General features: G+C 45.5%; 2 protein-coding genes and 1 non-coding gene across 3 annotated transcripts; 2 read left to right on the top strand and 1 right to left on the bottom strand.

Moving 5' to 3' along the window:
- Nucleotides 1–8,469: 8,469 nt before the first annotated feature.
- LOC123463281 lies at nucleotides 8,470–8,660 on the top strand. The gene has a single exon (XR_006638861.1). It is a non-coding gene; the product is annotated as a U2 spliceosomal RNA (small nuclear RNA).
- A 3,779-nt stretch (nucleotides 8,661–12,439) lies between these two features.
- Nucleotides 12,440–15,595, top strand: Lst1 (leukocyte specific transcript 1). The gene is made up of 4 exons (XM_045157353.1): nucleotides 12,440–12,559; nucleotides 13,347–13,445; nucleotides 13,761–13,783; nucleotides 15,209–15,595. Exons 1-4 carry the CDS (start codon nucleotides 12,535–12,537, stop codon nucleotides 15,338–15,340), a joined length of 279 nt encoding a protein of 92 aa, XP_045013288.1. The 5' UTR covers nucleotides 12,440–12,534; the 3' UTR covers nucleotides 15,341–15,595.
- A 534-nt stretch (nucleotides 15,596–16,129) lies between these two features.
- Nucleotides 16,130–22,488, bottom strand: Ncr3 (natural cytotoxicity triggering receptor 3). The gene is given in 5 exon segments (XM_045156038.1): nucleotides 16,130–16,233; nucleotides 16,413–16,532; nucleotides 16,535–16,627; nucleotides 16,630–16,752; nucleotides 22,449–22,488. Coding segments are annotated over 5 exon segments (480 nt in total).
- Nucleotides 22,489–23,048: the final 560 nt, after the last annotated feature.

Raw genomic sequence — 23,048 nt, 5'->3', positions numbered from 1 at the left:
TCACACACCTTTAATCTCAACACTTGGGAGGCAGAGGCAGTTGGATCGCCCAGAGTTTGAGGCCACCCTGAGACTACATTGTGAATTCCAGGTCAGCTTGGGCTAGAATGAAACTCTACCTTGAAAAACAAACAAAAAAATGGGAGTGGGGGCTGGAGGGATGCCTTAGTGTTTAAGGCGTTTGCCTGCAAAGCCAAAGGACCCAGGTTGATTCCCCAGGACCCATGTTAGCCAGATGCACAAGGGGATGCACGTGTTTGAAGCTCGTTTGCAGTGGCTGGAGGCCCTGGCACGCCCATTCTCTCTCTCTTTGTCAAATAAATAAGTAAAAATAAAATATTTTTTAATTATTTATTTATTTATTTGAGAGCGACAGACACAGAGAGAAAGACAGATAGAGGGAGAGAGAGAGAATGGGCGCGCCAGGGCTTCCAGCCTCTGCAAACGAACTCCAGACGCGTGTGCCCCCTTGTGCATCTGGCTAACGTGGGACCTGGGGAACCAAGCCTCGAACCAGGGTCCTTAGGCTTCACAGGCAAGCACTTAACCGCTAAGCCATCTCTCCACCCCCAAAAATAAAATATTTTTTAAAAATTTAAAAAAGAATAGGAAAGGAACTTATAAATTTGTACATGAAGTGTAGGGATGGGGTACCTCATTGCTAGAATGCTTAGCCAGTGTAGGTGAGGTCCTGGGTTTAATTCTCCCCCATCCCCGCCAAAATGAGTGCTATTTTCAGATTTGTATATTTTACTATATGTAAATTTTATCTTCTTCAGGTAAGAAAAGAAACGGGGAAACAAATACTGAACTCAGGCGAGAGACCACCACGCTAAGTTTAGAGGTGATAAGTAAGGATGTTTTGAGGTTGGAATGATATAAATTGTAGGCTGGGGTTGTAGCTCAGTGGGTAAAGTACTTGCCTAGCATTCATGAAGGCCTGGGTTTGATCCCCAGAACTGCATTAATTGGGTGTGATGGTGCAGGCCTGTAATCCAAACACTAAGGTAGAAGCAGGAACACCAGAAATTCAAGGTCATCCTATACTGAAGTGATTCTGAAGCCTGTTTGATATATATGAGACCTTGCCTCAAAAAAAGAAAAGATGGGGCTGGAGAGATGGCTTAGCGGTTAAGCGCTTGCCTGTGAAGCCTAAGGACCCCGGTTCGAGGCTCGGTTCCCCAGGTCCCACGTTAGCCAGATGCACAAGGGGGCGCACGCGTCTGGAGTTCATTTGCAGAGGCTGGAAGCCCTGGCGCACCCATTCTCTCTCTCCCTCTATCTGTCTTTCTCTCTGTGTCTGTCGCTCTCAAATAAATAAATAAAAATTAAAAAAAAAAAAAAGAAGATGGTGATATCAAAATAAAAGCGGGAACCAGGCGCAGTGTTACATGCTTTTAATCCCAGCACTTGTGAGGCAGAGATAGGAGGATCGGCATGAGTTCAAGGCCATCCTGAGACTACATAGTGAATTGCAGGTCAGCCTGGGCTAGAGCAAGATCCTACCTCGAAAAACCAAAATAAAATAAGATACTGATTGAGAGGGGGAGGGGATATGATGGAGAGTGGAGTTGTGAAGGGGAAAGTCAGGGAATTACCATGGTCTATAATTATGGAAGTTGTCAATAAAAAAAAAGGGTGAAGGGCTGGAGAGATGGCTTAGCGGTTAAGTGTTTGCCTGTGAAGCCTAAGGACCCCCATTCGAAGCTCGATTCTCCAGGACCCACGTTAGCCAGATGCACAAGGGGGCCCATGCGTCTGGAGTTCATTTGCAGTGGTTGGAGGCCCTGGCGTGCCCATTCTCTCTCTCTCTCTCTCTGCCTCTTTCTCTCTCTCTCTGACCATCGCTTTCAAATAAATAAATAAAAATAAACAAAAAACTTTTTTAAAAGGGTGAAAAAGTAATATAGGCTGAGTGTGGTGGTGCATGCCTTTAAACCTTTAATCCCAGCACTCAGGAGGCAGAGGTAGGAGAATTGCCATGAGTTTGAGGCCACCCTGAGACTACATAGTGAATTCCAGGTCCGCCTAAGCTGGAATGAGACCCTACCTTGAAAACCCAAAATATAAAAGAAATAATAATAATAGAGGGCCAGGGGTGGTTGCACATGCCTTTAATCCTAGCATTTGGGAGGCAGAGGTAGGAGGATCAATGTGAATTCAAGGCCATTCTGGGTCTATAGAGTGAGTTCCAGTCAGCCTAGAGTGAGACTTTACCTCAAAAATAACTAACTAACTAAATAAATAAATACATAACTACATAAATAAATAAATTTTAAAAAAGTAATATAGGTGTGTGGCTGAGCAGATGTTGCTTGTAGGGTCTGGGGAGAGGGCTCACTTGGTGAAGTGCTTGTCTCACAAGCTTGAGGGCCTGAATTCTTTCCCCAGAACCTACACAACAAATCTGGGCATGGAGGTGCTCACCTGTCACCCCAGTGCTGGGGAGGTGGAGATAGGAGGATGCCTGGGGCTCACTGGCCAGCTAGTCTAGCCTAATTCATGACCTCCAGGCCAGTGGAGACCCTGTCTAACGGTGGGACAGTGTCCTTGATGGTGACAATTGAGGTTTGTTTTCTGATCTCCACACACATGTGCACCTATACACAAATACACATGCACAAACACATATTAAAGATGTTGCTGCTTCAGCCGGGCATGGTGTTGCACACCTTTAATCCCTGCACTCAGGAGGCAGAGGTAGGAGGATTGTAATGAGTTCAAGGCCACCCTGAGATTTCATAGTGAATTCCAGGTCTGCCTCGAAAAACCATTCTCTTTCTTTCTCTATCTGCCTCTCTCTCTCTCTCTCTCTCTCTCTCAAATAAATAAAATTGTATAAAAAATGTTGCTTCTGGGCATGGTAGCACACACCTTTAATCCCAGTACTCAGGAGGCAGAGGTAGGTAGATCACTGTGCTTTGAGGCTAGCCTGAGACTAGATAGTGAATTCCAGGTCAGCCTGGGATAGAGTGAGATCCTGCCTTGATAAAACAAACAGGGCTGGAGAGATGTCTTAGCAGTTAAGGTGCTTGCCTGTGAAGCCTAAGGACCCAGGTTTAATTCTCCAGTACCCATGTAAGTCAGCTGCACAAGGTGGTGCATGTGTCTGGAGTTTGTAGGCCCATTCTCTATCTGTCTCTTCCTCTCTGCCACATAAATAACATTTTTAAAAACAAATAAACAGGGACTGGAGAGATGGCTTAGCTTTTAAGGCATTTATTTGCCTATAAGCCAAAGGATCCAGGTTAGATTCTCCAGAACCCACATAAACCAGAGCACAAGGGTGGGGGGTCATTCATTAGAGTTCATTTGCAGTGGCTGGAGGCCCTGGCAAGCCCATTCTCTCATTCTCTCTCTCCCTCTTTCTCTCAAATAAATAAATAAATAAATAAATATTATATATATATGTGTATATATATATATATTTTTTTTTTTTTTTTTTCTAGGTAGGGTCTCACTCTAACCCAGGCTGACCTGGAATTCACTATGTAATCTCAGAGTGGCCTAGAACTCATGGCAATCCTCCTACCTCTCCCTCCCGAGTGCTGGGATTAAAGGCATGCGCCACCACACCCGGCTTAAATATATATTTTTAAAAATATATATTTTTTAAATTAGCCAGGTGTGGTGGCGCATGTCTTTAATCCCAGCACTCAGGAAGCAGAGGTAGGAGAACTGCTGTGAGTTTCAGGCCAGCCTGAGACTACATAGTGAATTCCAGGTCAGCTAGGCTAGAGTGAAACCCTACCTCAAAAAAAACCAAAACCCAATGATTGTAATGGGGAGGTAATATGATGGAGAATGGAATTTCAAATGGGAAAGTGTGGGGGTGGGGAGGGAGGGAATAACCATGGGATATATTTTATAATCATGGAAAATGTTAATAAAAATTAAAACAAACAAACAAACAGGGCTGGAGAGATGACTTAGCGGTTACGGTGTTTGCCTGCAAAGCCAAAGGACCCAGGTTTGATTCCCCAGGACCCACTTAAGCCAAATGCACAAGGTGGCTCATGGGTCTGGAGTTAGTTTCCAGTGGCTGGAGATCCTGCCATGCCCATTCTCTGTCTCTTTCAAATAAATAAATAATAATAAAATACTAAAGCAAAAAAAAAATGTTGTTTGAGGATACAGGTGGTAGGGATATACTGATGTATGGTTCTTTCACTTGTCTATATGTTTTGAACTTTTTTTCTTTGAGGTAAGGTCTCACTCTAGCCCAGGCTGACCTGGAATTCACTAGGTAGTCTCAGGGTAACCTGGAACTCATGGTGATCCTCCTTCCTCTTCCTTCTACCTGAGACTACATAGTGAATTTCAGATCTTCAGATCAGTCTGAGCTGGAGACCCTACCTTGGAAACAAAACCACCAACAAAAAATAAGAATAATATACTGTAACTTTTAATGATAAAATATTTGTTTTTATGTATTTCCATATGTGTGTGCATGTATGGGCATGCCAAGGACACTTGCAGCTGCAACAAACAACCAGACACTTGCACCACTTTTGTGACTGATTTATGTGGGTGGTTGGGGAATTGAATCCATGCCAGCTAGGCTTTGCAAGCAAGAGCCTTTAACCACCTAGCCATCTTCCCAGCCCCTATAAATATATTTTCAAACACCTAAATTTTGTTCAGTTGTTCTGGCAGAGGAGTATATTGAGGATGGAGGTCACAGGGAAGGGAGTGGCAGAAAGTTCCTGAATTTGGACAAAACACATATGCATATATATACCTGATCTCAGCCTCTGCTTCCACTAGAACTCCTCAGCGACTTGGGGTAAGGTCCTCTAAGCATTCGTTCCTTTCCATCACAGTGTCCTGAGAGGTCTCTGTTCAGAGGGCCTTGGTCCATTGCCCTTAGTTCTAAACTCAACACTACAATGCTAGAATGCTGCTTCCTGCAGGAACTTCTCCTTTGCCAGCACTAACCTGTCATCCACTTTCTTTCCTGTCCATTGATCTAGACTGACTTGTGACTCTTCTGCTTCTCCTTCTTCTTCTTTTTGTTGTTCATTTGTTTTTCGAGGTACAGTCTCACTCTAACCCAGGCTGAACTGGAATTCACTATGGAGTCTCATTGTGGCCTCAAACTCTCTCTGATTCTCCTACTTCTGCTCCAAGTGCTGGGATTACAGGGGTGTGCCACTACCCACCAGGCTTCTTTGGCTTGTTAATCAGCTTTCTGACTAGCAGTAAAGTCACTGCAGACACCCAGCACTGTCTGACGTGGGACCTGCTGGGGTGAGCGTGTCTTACACACACACACACACACACACACACACACACACACACACACACAGCAGGAGTCTCAGAAGACACAGGGTCGGAGGGTTTGGGGGACATGTTCAGCAGGAGAGGTCCCTAGAGGAGATAAGCATTCCCTGACTACTACAGGATGGATGGAGTTGAGAAGGTAACCATTCTAGTGATACATAGGAGCCTCCAACAAAAAGTGGGGCCCTGGCGCTCAGAGTGGCACTTCCTCTCCCAGATGCTAGGGAAGCATAAAGGCAGGAAAGGGAAGTTACAACCGGAAGAAGGGCAGGAACGTCTGAGCTGGAACACTTCTTTCCCCCAGGTGGCTCTGGACAGGTGAGCATGCCCCCTGCAGGCCACAAACTCTTGAGTAAGCTTGGAGTGGTCAGGGACTCTGAATGGAGAGACCTTGAAAGAGACACCCCAGAGTGAGGTGAGGCTAAAAGGAAGGGAAAGGCATGGAAGGCTCCCTGTGATCATATCCTCTGAGCCTCAGTTCTCCAAAAAATTTTAAAACCATCTAGTGCTGGAGAGATGGCCCAGAGGTTAAGGTGCTTGCCTGGAAAACCTAACAAGACATGTCTGATTCCTTAAAACCCATGTAAAGCCAGTTCCACAAAGTGGCACATGCATCTGTGTCAGGAGCCATAGAACAAAAGCCTCTCCATTTTGCCTGGGCCTGCTCATAAACTGACTCATTACTCAGAAAGCTGGCCTATCCAGCTTTCTGTTAGGTACTTCTGGAGCATTGACCAGCAGACTGCTTACAGAATCTTATCTTTTGTAAAAGGCCAGTTTATGGTCAGGATGTGAAGCCTGGTGCAGTCAGGATGTTAAGCCATTGAGGCAAGATTAGATGTGTGACCTGGGCGTTGTTCAAGTGGATGGCCGTCCTCGCCATTGGATCGCCACCCCACCAGGGTGAGTGAAGATCCGCATAGATCACTACAGGCAATACGCCGAAAATACAGATCTGCTCCATGGTCACCACAGAAGAAACCCACCTGTGATACAGACCCACTAAAGTAAGACAAACGATGCAGACTTCTAGGCAAACCATCTAAAGACTATTTAGTCAGATTTGCAAGACACAAAAACTGTGGGGTTTTCTTTTTGCACTTCTTTTCCTCCTTTTACTTTCAGTTGGCGCCATTGCGTGGAATTGCAACATAGCGACAGGACAACTGAAGCCTCTTGGCCAGGGCGACCCTCCAGCATTGGCTGGAGGCCCCCTAGCTCCCTGTGAGAATCCCAACAGCCCGTTCGGGTGTTGGCAAAGACCTCCTATCTAGCCTCTCTTCCTACCAACCAACCTGGTTATGCAACAGCCAGTAAATGCTCTTAGAGTGGCTGCCGGCTCTTAAAATTGTGGACAGGCTCACGTCAAGTTCACTGGGGAATCTCCCATGCTGGTTCTCCAACCAGGAACATTGCCCTCTGGTCTTGCCGTTTCTCCTCTTTCCTTTTCTATCATGGGACAGACCCTAAGTAAGCATAAATTGTTAAAGGGCTTAAAACTTCTCTCGAGACACAAGGAACACGGGTTAAGGAAAAAAAAAGATTTAACAAAGATTTACTAGGATTTACTAAGGAGCTAATTGCCATATGTTGCAGTCTGGTTCGCATTGCTGGTAGAAATCACCCAACAAAGAGCAGCTTCTGGGAAAGAGATTTATTTTGGCTTACAGGCTCGAGGGGAAGCTCCACAATGGCAGGGGAAAATGATAGCATGAGCAGAGGGTGGACATCACCCTCTGGCCAACATAAGGTGAACCACAGCAACAGGAGGGTGTGCCAAGCACTGGCATGGGGAAACTGGCTATAAAGCCCATAAGCCTGCCCCCAACAATACACTCCCTCCAGGAGGCATTAATTCCCAAATATCTATCAGCTGGGAACCTAGTATTCAAAACACTCAAGTTTATGGGGGACACCTGTATCAAACCACCACACCATAGTAAAAGATATTTTAAAAGCACAAGGCATTGAAATTGCTTCAAGTTCTTTAAGCAATTTTTTAAAATTTTATCAGGAGGATATGTTCTTTTTATATGTATGTGTATGTGTGTGTATGTGTGCTCATTGTGCTTGCTTGTCGTATCATGTTTATGACTGTGACTAAAGAGATGAGACAGGTGCTGGAGAGATGGCTTAGTGGTTAAGCGCTTACCTATGAAGCCTAAGGACCCCAGTTCGAGGCTCGATTCCCCAAGACCCACATTAGCCAGATGCCCAAGGAGGTGCACACATCTGGAGTTTGTTTGCAGTGGCTGGAGGCCCTGGTGTGCCCATTCTCTCTCTCTCCTTCTTTCTCTCTCTGTTGCTCTCAAATAAATAAATAAAAATAAACAAAAATATTAAATAAATAAATAAATAAATAAAAGAATAAAGAGACGAGACGGATACAGGTGACACCCCTTTCTCTTCTAGAGAACGATTTCAAGAAAATCAAAGACCTAACCATAGAAATTAAAAATGAAAAGCTAAATGTCTTTTACAGGAGTGAATTTGCCAGATATTTGTTCTAGGTCAAGTTCACCTTACATAGAGGATTATTAAAAACAACAAAACTTCCTCTAAAGAGGTAACTTATAATTTGTCAGATATTTTAAAACAGATTGCAATGTCCTGTTACTTAAAAGGTGGAGGCAACTGATCTGACTGCTAAGCATACCTGCCTCAAGATAACAATACAATTTGCCTTACTTTTTCCTGGGGCCAGGCGTGGTGGTGCACGCCTTTAATCCCAGCACTTGGGAGGCAGAGGTAGGAGGATTTCATTGAGTTCAAGGCCACTCTGAGACTCCACAGTGAATCCCAGGTCAGCCTGAGCTAGGGTGAGACCCTATGTCGAAAAACAACAACAAAAAAAAGGGGGTGTGGGGAACTGGAGATGGCTTAGCGGTTAAGGAACTTGCCTGCAGAGCCTAAGAACCCAGGTTCAATTCCCCAGTACCCATGTAAGCACCAGGTGGTGCACGCATCTGGAGGTTGCAGTGGTTAGAGGCCCTAGAATGCCTGTTCTCTATCTATCTATCTGCCTCTCTCTCAAATAAATAAATAAAATACTTAAAACAGAAAAAAAAATCATTTCCAAGTGTGTTATTGGTATTAATGACATAAAATTGTATTAAGACTACTTTCTTGTTAGTAATAGGATTAATCAATTTGGTGTAATTTTTTAATAGCCTTATAAGAAAGATGATCGCTTCTTGGCCTTTTGGCTAAGATCAAGTATAGTATCCTTTCTTATCAGTTTAATATCTGATACGCCCTCTATCTGAGGACAATATATTAAATGGATTTTTAGAACTCGGAGTTGGAATAGGAGCTTGCTCCATCCACTACACGCATCAACCTGGTATTGCAGTACCTCTAGGAATGGTGCACCCCCTCAGGGGAATAAAAAAAAAAAAGATAATTAATGATGGGGTGAGATGAATTGATTACAGGAACTGGGAAGGAATTTTTCAATGATTATTTGTTAAAAATGCCTTTTGAGTGGTACTTAGATCAGAATGTTAAAGTATTTAAATAAAGGTGTGTGGATGTAAAAAAAAAAAAGAAAGAAAGAAATTTTCAGGCTAAACCTAAACAACATGCCTAAAGTTAAAGGTTTTTAAACTGTTTACAAACTTTAAGAAACAAAAAAACTAATTTCCAGGCTAAAATATGTTGGGATAGCTTGCTTAGGTTTTATTAAATTTAAGTCATGGGTAAAACATAAAATTGTTTTATATTAATAAAAATTTCGGTGGTACATAAAATCAATAGCTATCAAGTTTAAGCCAAAATCATTGATTGTCAATTAATGTTTTTTCTTTCAAAAAATTTTTATCAAGGGTTATATTAATATTTAATTAACTATTTTGGCTCAGAAAAGACCAGATTCTACTCTATTGTATGTAGAGGAACTCTCAATTTTTGCATCTTAAGTCCAGAGCTTATGACAAAATTAACTCTTTTTTTTTTTGGTTTTTCGAGGTAGGGTCTCACTCTGGCTCAGGCTGACCTGGAATTCACTATGTAGTCTCAGGGTGGCCTCGAACTCACGGTGATCCTCCTACCTCTGCCTCCCGAGTGCTGGGATTAAAGGCGTGTGCCACCATGCCCAGCTAAAATTAACTCTTAAGACATATTCCCTACTTTACGGTACAGCCTCATGCTCAAACAATGGTCCTTATCTGAAAAACAAACAAACAAACAAACAAAAACAAACAAACTATATATATATATATATATATATATATATATATATATATATGTATATATATACTATTAAACATACCTCCAAAAGTTAAAAACGAAGGATTTATATCCCATAAAAGGCTCTCCAAGAAATACCCTTCATCATGCCTTGTTTGTCCTAAACTTTTTAACCCTTGATACTCAGGGAAATTCAGCTGCTGATCGCTTTTGGCACACAAATACAAAAAGTACCTTTGCCAAAGCCATGTGGAAAGATCCTTTAACTTTAAAATGGAATGGCCCAGACCCAATACTCATTTGGGGCTGAGGATCAATATGCTTGTCTGACACCAAAGAAAATGCTGCGAGATGGCTGCCAGAGAGACTTGTAAAACAGGCTGATGATCCTCCAATGACTTCTCACCTATCCAGGGAAGAAAAACTTCCCTGAGAAAATCTCCCTTTTTTCCTAACAGGACAAAGCTGGAAGGACCTCTACTTATCTTAATCCTCTTACTCACAGTCAGACCCGTTATTATAAATAAAATCATGTCTTTTGTAACAGATTGAAGCCATTAAGATGCAGCCTTTACAGGTCCATTATCACAGACTGGAGCTGGAGGATCAAGGCATTGCCACTGAAGACCTACCACCTGCAGTTGTCACTCTCCCTTGATCTCACATTCTGTACTCATTTACTATACCGCTGTCCTCTACACCTGTGCTATCGCTGCAGTCTACCTGTCATGGCCAAGTAGCTAACCCTCCTACGGGAGCTGCATGAGGATCCAGACCTATGCATGTCGGCCCACAATGAAGTGAGTGTGATATGGGCACCAGCGTGGGTGCGAAGCAAAACACTGCAGGGGAAGGTCCTTATCTGACCGCTTCTGGATTCCCTGAGAGGTATACCTGGCTTACATGGAGGTTGGTACCATAACCGTTATCACTAAGGCCATGCCTCGCTCTCCAGCCACTTATCCCTGCCTCCCCAAAAGGTACCAAGGGCCAAAGATTGTGGGAAAAAAAATCCCACAGGAGGAGTCAGGTCCCTACTCCCCCAGTTGGTTAATGTCCACCGCTGCAAAGCGGGCCTCCCCCTCTTTTTGTATAAAAGAAGGGAGGAGATGTTGGGAGCCATAGAGCAAAAGCCTCTCCATTTTGCCTGGGCCTGCTCATAAGCTGACTCATTATTCAGAAAGTTGGTCCATCCAGCTTTCTGTTAGGTACTTCTGGAATGTCGGTCATCAGACTACTTACAGAATCTTATCTTTTTCAAAAGGCCAGTTTATGGTCAAGATGTGAAGCCTGGTGCAGTCAGGATTTAAGCCATTGAGGCAAGATTAGATGAACACCTGATTACATCCCCTCTAGGTTTCCTGACAATTCCAAAGCCCTAAGTCACATCAGCCAGCTTATTCCCCCACTTTTTCTTCCCCTATATAACCACTGTATAAAAAAATAAAGACTCTGAGGCCTTGACAAACATCTAGTATGGTCTCCTTCTTGTGTCTGTGTGCCTTTTCTCACCCAGGTTAGCTTCTCCTCGGGTCCTTGTTCAACTCCCTGCTGGCCAGGACACATCTGGAGTTGGTTTATAGTGGCTGAAGGTCCTGGTGCACCGAACACACCCTCTCTTTCTGCTTGCAAATATATATATATATATATACATAAACATATATATATATGTGTGTGTGTGTGTGTGTGTGTGTGTTTATTTATTTATTTATTTGTATATATATTTATTTATTTATTCACAGTGATCCTCCTACCTCTGCCTCCCTAGTGCTGGTATATAATCCCAGCACTAGGAGAGGATCGCTGTGAGTTCAAGGCTACCCTGAGACTACATAGTGAATTCCAGGTCAGCCTGGGCTAGAGTGAGACCCTACCTCCAAAAACAAAGACAAAAAAGGGGGGGGGGCTGAGGAGAGATGGTTGCTTGGGTAAAGTGTTTATGATTTGAACTGGAGTTCAGATTCCCAACATCCATATAAATGCTGGGCCATGGCCCAGAGCTCCATGGACAGGGATGGAATCCCTGAGACAAGCTAGCTACTAAACCAAATCAGAGTGCTCTGGTTCATGTTCATGTGAGACGCTCCTCAGTAAACAAAGTAGAGATCAAGGAAGATGCCTGCTGTCAAGCTCTGGCCTCCACGTGCACTCAGCTGTGCTCACACACGTGTGAGTACTCACACACATGTGAGCACTCACACACATGCACTCAGCTGTGCTCACACACATGTGAGTACTCACACACATACCACACAGGCCTATTCAGGCAGAAAAGGAAGACTCCTTTCCATTGTCATCATAGCTGCCTCAGGTTCTCCCTGCCCCCTCCCCTGTGCCTGCCCCCTCCCTCTGTGTCAGCCCCTCCATGCACCACAGCCTTCCTCTTACACCCAGGAGGATCTTGGTTTCAAACTGTAGTCAGTGTTTCTAGTTCTGGGCAAAGTTAGCAGCAACTATTTTGCCCTGAAACAGGAACAACTGGCTGAAGGGCAGGAAGTTTGTGAGGGGAAGTTCAAGGCCCCAGACACTCCTCCTTAGCCTTGCTTCTATCTATCAGCCAAATAGGGTCCTGTTCTCCTGGAAACCCTGAACACGTTCCTCTGTATATTTCCACCTACAAAAGACACCCACTCTAGACCCTGGCTCCCCCCCTTTGTCTGTTGTTTCACCAGCACCAAGAGCTATGCAGTGTGCTGGAGAAATCCCTGAACCACCTGGTCAGCCTTGGGCAGAAGAAAGGGGGGCTCTGGAGCTCCCCCCCAGCACTCCCACTTCTGAACTGGCCCTTGTTAAAGCCCAAGCTTGGTAGCTGGGCTCCTTGCCTGGGAGTGGGGTACCAAAATACATGGGGTACCAAAACACTGAAGTGTCACGGGGAGTTGCCATGACAGTGGAAGGTGCTCAGCTCAGTGAGGGCAAAGTTCTACAACAGGGCACCTCACTTCACAAATGAGGAACCCGGAGCATGTGATTAGTCCAGGCCACTAAGCCCAGCAGAGCAAGTGCCAGACATCCTGACCTCCAGGCCGGTTCTCAGTCTCGGGAGTGGAGCGTGAGGTTGCAATGCCTTCTAAACATGATGGTAAAGGTAAGCAGGGAGCCCCTCGGTTCTGCACCAGGAGGAATGTGGGCTCTGAGAGTTTGTGAAGGGTAGTGTGCCCTGCTCAGGACAAGCTAGTGCAGATGCGAACAGAACGTCTTGAGAGGCCCAGAAACAGCTGGGATTGTGTGCGCAAAGCCATGAGGGGTGACAGGGCTGCAAGCAAACTACAGAGGATGTGAATCTCTGGCAGGAAGTGAGAAGCCTCTGAGGGGCTGTGGATGTAGGTCAGTGGGCAGAGAGCTTGCCTAGCCTGTGTAAAACCCTGGGTTTGATCCCCAGCACTTCAGAAAACAGACGTGGTGGTACAGGCCTAGAATCCCAACCCTTGGGAGGTGGAGGCAGGAGGATCAGGAGTTCAATGTCATCCTCAGCTATAGACACGCTTGAGGCCAGCCTGAAATCTCTCTGAGCACCCTGATTTTTCTGCCTGGAAAACCATTAGGGGAAATGAGATAATTACACCCAACCAGGAGGATGGGAAGCTGAAAGAAGGAATGGTCCCTCTATTTTTTTTGGGGGGGGTTGAGATAGGATCTCACTCTACCCCAGGCTGACCTGGAATTTACTCTGTATTCTCAGGGCAGCCTCAAACTCATGGCGATCCACCTACTTTTGCCTCCCGAGTGCTGAGATTTAAGGAATTTTCTTTCTTTCTTTCTTTCTTTCTTTCTTTCTTTCTTTCTTTCTTTCTTTCTTTCTTTCTTTCTTTCTTCTTTCTTTTGTTTTTTGTTTTTCGACAGTGGTCCCTCTATGTTCCCTCTCTTTCCCACAGATATAGAACCTTACTTCTTCGGGAGCTTGGGGCTGGGAGGGCTGCTGCTCCTGCTCGTGGTCATTCTGTCCAGCTGCCTGTGCTGGCTCCATCGAAGAGGTGTGCCTCATCCTCACTTCCAGCAGGGGCCCAAGGCTGCCCTCCCATGCCCTGCCTACTGCTGGGGCAGAAGTCCTGTCAGCTCTCGCAGAGCAGGCTACTCCGTGGGCATGGGGGCTGGGTAGACCAGGGGAGAGACAGGGCCTAAGCATTGGTTGTATTTCCCGCGGAGGGGGGGAGGGGGAGGGGGAGAGGGAGGGGAGGGGGGAGGGGGAGGGAGAGGGGGAGGGGGAGGGGGAGGGGAGGGCGGGGCGGGTGAGGGAGCCCCCTGGGGCGGGTGTGGAAGGCTGTGTCAAACTGCTGCTTTCTTTACAGTGAGGAGGCTGGAGAGGGGCAAGGTGAGTCTGCTGGTGGTGGGGAAGGGCTTCAGAAAGCCCATGAGGATGTGGCCTGGGGTGGGGGTGGGGGTCAAGAGAAAAGGGAAGAGGAAGTAGGGCCGTGAGAGAATCAGAGAGATGGAGAAAATAAAAAACAGAAATAAGACAGTAAGAAAAAAGAAAGAAAAGAAATGGTATGGTGATAAGAATAGATATCAGGGGATAGAGAGATGGCTTAGAGGTTAAGGCACTTGCTTGCAAGCCTGACAGCCCAGGTTCAATTTCCCAGTACCCACATCAAGCCATACTTTCCCCTTCTCTGTCCACGAGGTATGCATCTGAAGTTCATTTACAGTGGCAAGAGGCCCTGGTCTGCCTTTCTCTCTTTCTCCCTGCTTTCAAATAATAATACATTAAAAAAAAAAAAAAAAAACCAGAAGAAGAGAAAGGAGGAGATGAGAGATTCAGGGAATATGTGAGAAAATGAAAGCTCAGTTGGCAGAGTGGTTGACTAGGATGCACCAGGTCAGGTTCCATTCCAATGCCACACGAATCCTGTGGGCATGGTGGTGCAAGCTTGGTAATCCCAGCACTTACAAGATGCCAGCAGGAGGAAGTTCAAGGTTTTCTTCAGTCATAGTGAGTTTGAGGCCAGCCAGACTAGCATACATGAGACCATGTCTCAAAAAAACCAGAGGGACTGGAGAGATGGCTCAGCAGTTAAGGCACTTGCCTACAAAACTAATGAACCTGGTTCAATTCCCCAGCACTCGTATGAAGCCAGATGCACAAAGAGGCACATGCATCTGGAGTTTGCTTACACACACACACACACGTAAATATGTATATATATGTAGAGCGAGAGAGATGGCTCAGCAGTTAAGGCACTTGTCTGTGAAGCCTAATGACCCGGGTTCAATTCCCCAGCACTGGTGTAAAGCCAGATGCACAGAGTCACATGCATCTGGGGTTTCACTGCAGAGGCTGGAAGCCTTGGTACACCAATTCTCTTTGTCTGCCACTTGTTCTCTTTTTATTTCTCTCAATAAACAAATAAAACATTTAAAATATTTTTAAAAGGAATAGAGTGATAGAAGGGGAGAAAGTGAGAGACTGAGACAAAGAAATAGCAGTGAGAGAGAAAAATGGGAGCTGGTGGGTGGAGGAGGAAGAACAGATGAGGAAGATGGGCGTGGTGGCGCACACCTTTAATCCCAGCACTCGGGAGGCAGAGGTAGGAGGATCGCTGTGAGTTCAAGGCACCCTGAGACTCCATAGTGAGTTCCAGGTCAGCCTGGGCTAGAGTGAGACCTACCTTGAAAAAAAAAAAAAAGAAAAGATGAGGGGGATTCTGAAAGAAAAGGGGGGACTGCCATGACAGTAAGGAAGAGGGGCAGATAGATGGAGGGTGCCACCCCAGACCATTATTGTTCTTAACCCCGCCAGGTTGGGGGCCCAGAGCAAGAGCTTTACTATGCATCACTGCAGAAGTTGCCAGTGTCCAGCAATGAGCTCGTGGACAAAGAAGGGGAAAGCATGAAGCAGGGCCCCAGCACAGACTACGCCTGCATTGCCTGAGCACCCACAGACGCCTCCCTCATTCCTGGAGAGTACTGAGCATCGTCCTACGTCCACCAAGTAAACACCATGGTCTCATCACTTCTTGTCCCCAAGTGCAAGGAGTGTCATCAAAACTCAAGCGGCTCAGGGCTGGGGAGATGGCTCAGTGTTTACAAGTGCTGGCTTGCAAAGCCTGCTGGGCCAACAGCCATGTAAAGTTCATTTGCTGCCTGAAGTGACAAAAGATACACACACACACACACACACACACACACACACACACACACCAATTAAAAGCAAAAACAAAACTCAAGTGGCTCACTTTCCTGCTTACTTCGGGTCAAGTAATGACTGACTGGGTAAAGAGGGGTATTCAAGAGCCTGAGCTCCTCCAAAAGCCAGGATGCAGTCTGTGACTGTGAAGGGACAATTGTCAGATGGGACAAATCAAGACTCCACTCCTCAGCAGCTGCGGCCTCTGCCCCAGGCTTGAGAGAAGTGGGTGTGCCCAGCGATGGTGTGGTGGAAAGGGGCTCTAAGGGACCATAGCCTGTCAGTCTGTCCATGGACTAGTCCTGGTCTGATCTGGTGGAAGGAAGAGCTAAGGGCCTGGGGAAGTGGGAGGATGCCTACTGGGCCATTTGGAGAAAGGGGAAGAAAAGACATGAGACTTCTAAGTAGGAGTGCGGTGGGGTGAAGGATTTCTTGCAAATCTTGAAGAGAGTTCAGTATATCAGGGTTTAGAATCACTTCTCAGAGGCAGTGTGTTCCCTTGGGACAGTGACCTGGTGAGAGAAAACGGGCCACTCAGAGCCACGGCCCTGAAGCTGCCTTCTTGGTGTCTGTCCCTCCCATCTCTTCCACAACCGCCTTGGCTCTGCTGTTCACATTTGCCTTGGTAATAGAGGATGCTGCCCATGGGCATGGAGAGAAAGCTGAGGGCACAGAATGCAGGCGGCAGGAGCAGGCCAGAGCAGGCCTCTCAGGAGGTCCTGCGCAGGGACAGTAGAGAGAGAGGATCTGTGACTTAGGGTGGGGACAGTTTCTGACTTTCGGGGACACTACTTCTCTGGGCCTTTCAGTGCCTTACCTTTCTCCACCAGCATCTGACTCCCATTCCCCGTGCCAACTCCCAGGCCTGGCACCTCCACCCTGCACACGTAGATGTCGGCATCATGTCCTCGGGTGGCCTGGATGTGCAGATCAGCCTGTGGTCCCAGACAAATTGGAAAGAGGCAAAGGGGAGCACACGGCCCCTGAATTGAGGGGTCTTGTTGCTTACCTCTTTCTCCGGGGCTACCTTGTCCACATGAAGGAGCCAGTGGCCATTGTCCCTTGGCTGACACTGAAGAAGCAGGGCAGAAGGACAGAAGGGCCTTCCTGGGTATAAACTGTTGGGAGCTGGGATGCCCAAAGAACACAGGATCCCGAGGACAGAGAGAAAACAGAGACGCATTTGGGAGAGAATGTTTTAGTTGTCCTTCCGCACAGGCCACATCAGGATGGGGCAAGCACCCTGGGGTGTCTCATTAAACCCTTTCCTTGGGCTGGGGATGTAGCTCAGTTGGTGGAGTGCTTGTCTAGCATGCATGAGACCATGAGTTCAAACCCCAGCACCACATAGACTGGGTGTGGTAGTGTACATCTGTAATACTAGCACCCAGGAGGTAGAGACAGGAGGATTGGGACTCAATGTCATTATTAAAAAAAAAAAAAGTGTGTCAAGCCAGGCATGGTGGTGCACGCCTTTAATCCAAGCATTTAGGAGGCAGAGATAGGAGGATTGCTATATAGTGAATTCCAGGTCAGCCTGGGCTAGAGTGAGACCCTACCTCAAAAAAACAAAAAAAGAAAAAAGTATGTGTATGTGTGTATGTGGGTGCCACGGTGTGTGTGTGGAGGTTAGAGGACAAGCTTGGGGTACCTGTCCTTTCCTTCCACCTTTTTTTGAGACAGGGTTTCTTGTTTTGCCACGGCGTGTGCACCAGTCTAGATGGCTCCACTCCCATTTGACATAGGCATGTGGGGAATCACAGATGTGTGTGCCACTTTGCACCCCACTTTAAGTGGGTGCTGGGGAATCAAACTTAGGCTGGTAGGCCTGCAACTGCCTTTGACCATAAAGCCATCTCCCCAGACTATCAATGTCATTCTTTTTGTTTGTTTGTTTGTTTTGTTTTGTTTTGTTTTTTAATTTTTTTTTGATTTATTATTATTTATTTATTTGAGAGTGACAGACAGAGAAAGAGGCAGAGAGAGAGAGAGAGAGAGAGAGGGAGAGAGGGAGAGAGGGAGGGAGAGAATGGGTGTGCCAGGGCCTCCAGCCACTGCAGACGAATTCCAGACACGTGTGCCCCCTTGTGCATCTGGCTAACGTGGGTCCTGGGGAATCGAGCCTCGAACTGGGGTCCTTAGGCTTCACAGGCAAGCGCTTAACCGCTAAACCATCTCTCCAGCCCTGTTTTGTTTTTTTTTGAGGTAGGTTCTCACTCTGGTCTAGGCTGACCTGGAATTAACTCTGTCATCTCAGGGTGGCCTTGAACTCATGACGATCCTCCTACCTCTGCCTCCCCAGTGCTAGGATTAAAGGCATGAGCCACCACGCCCAGCTTCATTCTTTCTGTTGTTGTTGTTTTGTCTATTTTTTCAAGGTAGGGTCTCACTCTAGCTCAGGCTGACCTGGAATTCATTATGTACTATCAGAATGGCCTCAAACTCATGGCGATCCTCCTACCTCTGCCTCCTGAGTGCTGGGATTAAAGGCATGCACCACCACGTCCAGAACCTCAATGTCATTCTCTTTTTTTAAAAAAATGAATTATTAAGTTTATTTAGGAAGAAATCACGAGTTGTAGGGTTTATTTAGGGAGAACTCACAAATTGTGGGGCTTAGGAAACACTCATGTAGAAATACTTCATAGTTTATAAGGTTCATTTAAGAAAAATTAAGGTTTTGGGGAAAAAAAACTGGAGTTGAGCCACAAGCATGTGGAGGGGAATTAAACTGAGGCTTTCAAGGAAAAATAAGAGGGAAAATATCAAAGCAGAATCCAAGAAATTCAGAAAAGAAATGAGTAATAAAGAGAATTACACTCCTTAAAAAAAAAAAAAAAAAGAGAGAGAGAGAATTACACTCATGGTTACCCCACATTTAAGGAAATTACAAAGATAGCACATGTAGAGTTAATAAAAGCACTCAGGTGGTAGATCTGGAGTGTAAGGGAAACACTCAAGTGGTAGATTAGAAACCAGAGGAAAATCATGCATATAATCAAAGTGTGAAGTTACCCCAAACTATAAAGCAGAAGCAAGCTGAAGAGTTTTCCCCAGACCAAGTATCAGTGTCATGCTCTTTCCCCTACCCTGGGGAATCAATGTCATTCTTGACTACATAGCAAGCTCCAACCCAGTCTGGACTACAAGGGGCCCTGTCTCAAAAAAGACAAAACAAAACTCAGTAGCAGAGGCCAGTAAGCTAGACAATAGATATAAAGGGAATAGAAAGGGGGAGGGACTTAATAAATGGTATTGTATATATTTAAATAGAAGAACAGATTAATGGGGGTGAAACGGCCTAAGTGAGGTCAGGTGAAGAGATTGAGTAAAGGAAAGGTGGAGGGAAGGCTAATAAAAATCTAAGAGGATATAAAGAAGTCATATGGAAGCCTGCTTTTTTGGACAAGGAACACTCAGAAGCCATAGATTGCTACTAGAGAATTTTCAGTGCCAGGGATGGGATACCTTCCAGTGAGTTGTTGGCCAGGGAGGTCCCTGATGCCCCCAAAACATTACAGGCTATTGCCCATACCCTTGCCAAGAATAGACGGTAAGACCCTATTTCTGAATATTCCACATACTTGGGCTGCAAGGTCACTGAGAAATCCTGCTACAGCTGAGCTAAAAAACCTCCTCCATGTAGACCAGCTGACAGAAAGCTGGAAAAAGCTGTGCTGCATACAGTTCAATGGGAGAGAGAAAAATCACCAGTCAAGATATTCGACAGTGGACACTGCAAGCCTTATATTTGGCCAACCAGGCCAAATGAGCCAATGGGTGCAATAGTGACATGTCTGTTATGGGGGAAACCAACTGCCCTCTAATTGGACTGGAGGCCCACTCCATTTGAGGGAATACATCCCCGATACTGAAAACCTACAACGGGTAGTCATGAGCCCTAGGGGTGTATCGTCTGCTGGTGTCTGGCTAAATGTATATACTACGTTCACCAAACTGCCTAGCAAGCACTTCTCTTAATGTTCATACCCATATATTAATGCTACTCTCAGCTTTGGTTAGAGAACCTTCTCTTTTCAGATGGCAGTAACCCTGGGATGACTCAAAAGGCACCATGGTGCTAAGAAGTGACAGAGCAGAGTTCTACAGGGAAAAGTCTGCTCTTCTGGCATTTTCCAGTGCAGAGCTCAAACCTCCCCAAAACCTTATGACTGTTGAGAATAATCATATTGATGAAATCGTAATTCATGGTTGAGTTCCAGAAAAAGATATTCATTGTACATTAACTACTTAGACAACATTTAAATAATAAACTATTGTAAAGACCTATAGAATTTTAAAATAATAAAGATTTGAAAGTGTAAATGTATGTGCCTTTTAAAGAAGGTTACATTTTTTGCCGGGCGTGGTGGCGCACGCCTTTAATCCCAGCACTCGAGAGGCAGAGGTAGGAGGATCGCCATGAGTTCGAGGCCACCCTGAGACTCCATAGTGAATTCCAGGTCAGCCTGGGCTAGAGTGAGACCCTACCTCAAAAAATCAAAAAAAAAAAAAAAAAAAAAAAAAAAGGGAAAAAAAAGAAAAAGAAGGTTACATTTTTAATATATTTGAGTGATTTCTTGGAAGTGGAAAAAATGTTCTGTATTAAAGGAAAACATGTTTATTACAAGTGTTCTTTATATATTATGCAACAGGGTAAAACAGTGTTGTATAGAATAGAATTATGTAAATCAGTAGAGAAGTTGTCATTGAGTAAAGGTATTTAAATAAGTTAGTTGACTTGGAAGAGAAATTTTCAGGTTGCTGCTAGAGAGCAGTAACAAAATGATTCTTTTTCAGAAAATATTTAATTTCTTCATAAAAATAAGTTGGATATTTTTATAAACATGTAATCTAATAATATACAATGGAATAAGCATAGTGTATAGAATACTGAATTTGACAACAGATTAATGAATAAATGAACAAATGATTTAAAAAAAAAATAAAAGAAGTGACAGAGGAGTGCTCAGCACTGCAATATCTCTATCACACCTTCCAAGGCTCAGGGTCCATTGCGGAAGAGGTGGCAGAAAGAATGTAAGAGCCAAAGGAAAGGTAGGACTCCTTACAACGTGCTCCTTCAGACACAAAATGGCCCAGATATCCATGACCTCTCAGTGCCTGACACTACCTACACAAGACCATCATAATGGGAGGAAAAGATCATGACATCAAAATAAAAGAGAGACTGATGGAGGGGGTAGGGGAGATGATGGAGAGTGGAGGTTCAAAGGGGAAAGTGCAGGGAGGGAGGGAATTACTGTGGGATATTGTTTACAATTATTGAAGTTGTCAATAAAAAGAAAAGAAAAAAAAGGCAAAACAGACTGGGCTGGGCACGGTGGCATATGACTTTAGTACCAACACTAGGGAGGCAGAAGTAGGAGGATGGTTGGGAGTCGAAGGCCAGCTTGAGACTACAGAGTAAGTTCCAGGTCACCCTGGGCTAGAATGAAATGCTACTTAAAAAAAAAAAAAATGAAAAAAAATTGTGAACCTGGTATGGAGGTGTACATACCTATAATATTAACATTCAAAAAGCAAGGCACGGGGCTGGAGAGATGGCTTAGTGGTTAAGCACTTGCCTGTGAAGCCTAAGGACCCCGGTTCGAAGCTCGGTTCCCCAGGACCCACGTTAGCCAATGCACAAGGGGGCTCACGCATCTGGAGTTCATTTGCAGAGGCTGGAAGCCCTGGCACTCTCATTCTCAATCTCTCTCTCTCTCCCTCTGTCTCTTTCTCTCTCTCACTGTCACTCTCAAATAAATAAATAAATAATGAACAACAACAACAACAAAAAAGCAAGGCAGGAGGATAACCAAATGTTTGAAACCTTCCTTGTATAGGGAATTCTGGGTCAGTCATGCCTACATAGTGAGACTCTGTCTAAAAAAAACATAGGCTGGAGAGATGACTTAGCAGTTAAGACACTTGCCTGCACAATGTAAGGACCCATGTTCAACTATCCAGGTCCCACGTAAACCAGACACACAAGGTGACACAAGTGCACAAGATTGCACATGTACACAAGGTGGCACACATACATTTAAAAAAAAAAAACAAAACAGGGCTGGAGAGATGGCTCAGCAGTTAAGGTACTTGCCTGCAAAGTCTAATAACCCAGGTTCAATTCCACAGTACTCACATAAAGCCAGATGCACAAAGTGGAGTTTGTTTGCAGTGGCTAGAGGTCCTGGTGGGTAGTTCTGTCTGTCTCACTACTGAGTACTATATTGTCATTGCTTTAAAATTCTTTTAAATTTGTTTTTATTTTTTTGAGAGGGAAAGAGGCAGGGTGAGAGAAAGAGAAAGAGACAGAGACAGAGAATGGGCTCACCAGGGCTTCCAGCCACTGTAAGCAAACTCCAGACGCATGCACCCCCTTGTGCATCTGGCTTACATGGGTCCTGAGGAATCAAACTGTGGCCCTTAGGCTTTGAAGGCAAGCACCTTAACCGCTAAGCCATCTCTCCAGTCCTTTTTCTTTTTTCTTTTTAGTTGGGATCCTCCTACCTCTCCCACCAAGTACTGGGATCAAAAGTGTGCCCCACCACGTCCAGTTCTTCTCTCTCTTTTTATTGGTCCTTTTGATTTTATCTTACTCAGAAGGTGGCTGTGAAGAAAAGGATTCTGGGAAAGGAGATGGAAAGGAGCCTTTCTAGGGGCAGGGACCTGAAGAAACCGTGACCTGGGGGAGTCCTCAGGCATTTTCCTCTTACTTCTGCTCTCCTTACTGCACTCCTTAGCAGACAAGACACTCTTCAGCTCCCTGGATCATCCAAGTCCAGCCTGCCCTGTCCCTGCCTCCCAGCCCCACACCCTGGGTCTTGAGCAAGCACCTTGTCACCTGGATGGCCCACGAGACAGATGAGCAACAGTGTCCAGGCCATGTTGCAGGGTGTGCCGGCTGGCGAGGGAAGTCAGCAGTGAGGTCTGTATGGAGGAGGAGGAATGACCAAATGCTTGTGGGCAGGCCTTGGGTCATCAGATGAGAAGGAGGTCCTCGGACAACAGAACTCTCTCACGACCTGCCAAGGAGCTCCACTGCCTGGGACCGAGGCACCAGGAGCGTGTTCCCTGAGGCTAGAGACTATGCGCTGATCAGGATGCCCAGGCCTTGGAGAGGCGGCTTGTGACCAGGTTGGCTGTATTCGAGGGGCTGGTTATACAAGACAGGTAATGGGTGGGTGAGACCAGTATGTGGTTCCTTCTGAGAACAGAAGCCTCCGGCCCAGAAGCTAGCCTCCTGCCCCCACCCACCCTTGCTCCACCATACCCAGGCCACTAAGCCTCATTCCTCCCCTCCCCCAGGGCTGCCCTAGGATTTCTTTTTCGTGTGTGTGTCTCTCTCTGTGTGTGTATATATAAGCCAATGGTTGATGTCAGGGGTCTTCAATTTCTCTACATTTAATTGAGATAGGGTCTCTCATAAGGGCTCACCAATTCAGCT

This window comes from Jaculus jaculus, chromosome 8, assembly GCF_020740685.1.
Source record: "Jaculus jaculus isolate mJacJac1 chromosome 8, mJacJac1.mat.Y.cur, whole genome shotgun sequence".
Lineage (NCBI taxonomy): Eukaryota > Metazoa > Chordata > Mammalia > Rodentia > Dipodidae > Jaculus > Jaculus jaculus.
The sequence above is the reverse complement of the archived record's forward strand: the minus strand, read 5'-3'. Positions and strand labels throughout refer to the sequence as shown.

What these genes read in the sequence shown, in the direction of transcription:
- Lst1 (XM_045157353.1), top strand. Translation starts at nt 12,535, where the DNA reads ATGCCTTCTAAACATGATGGTAAAG. An exon ending in TTCTAAACATGATGGTAAAG is followed by an intron (nt 12,560 to 13,346) that starts GTAAGCAGGGAG and finishes TCTTTCCCACAG; the next exon opens with ATATAGAACCTTACTTCTTC. An exon ending in GTGCTGGCTCCATCGAAGAG is followed by an intron (nt 13,446 to 13,760) that starts GTGTGCCTCATC and finishes CTTTCTTTACAG; the next exon opens with TGAGGAGGCTGGAGAGGGGC.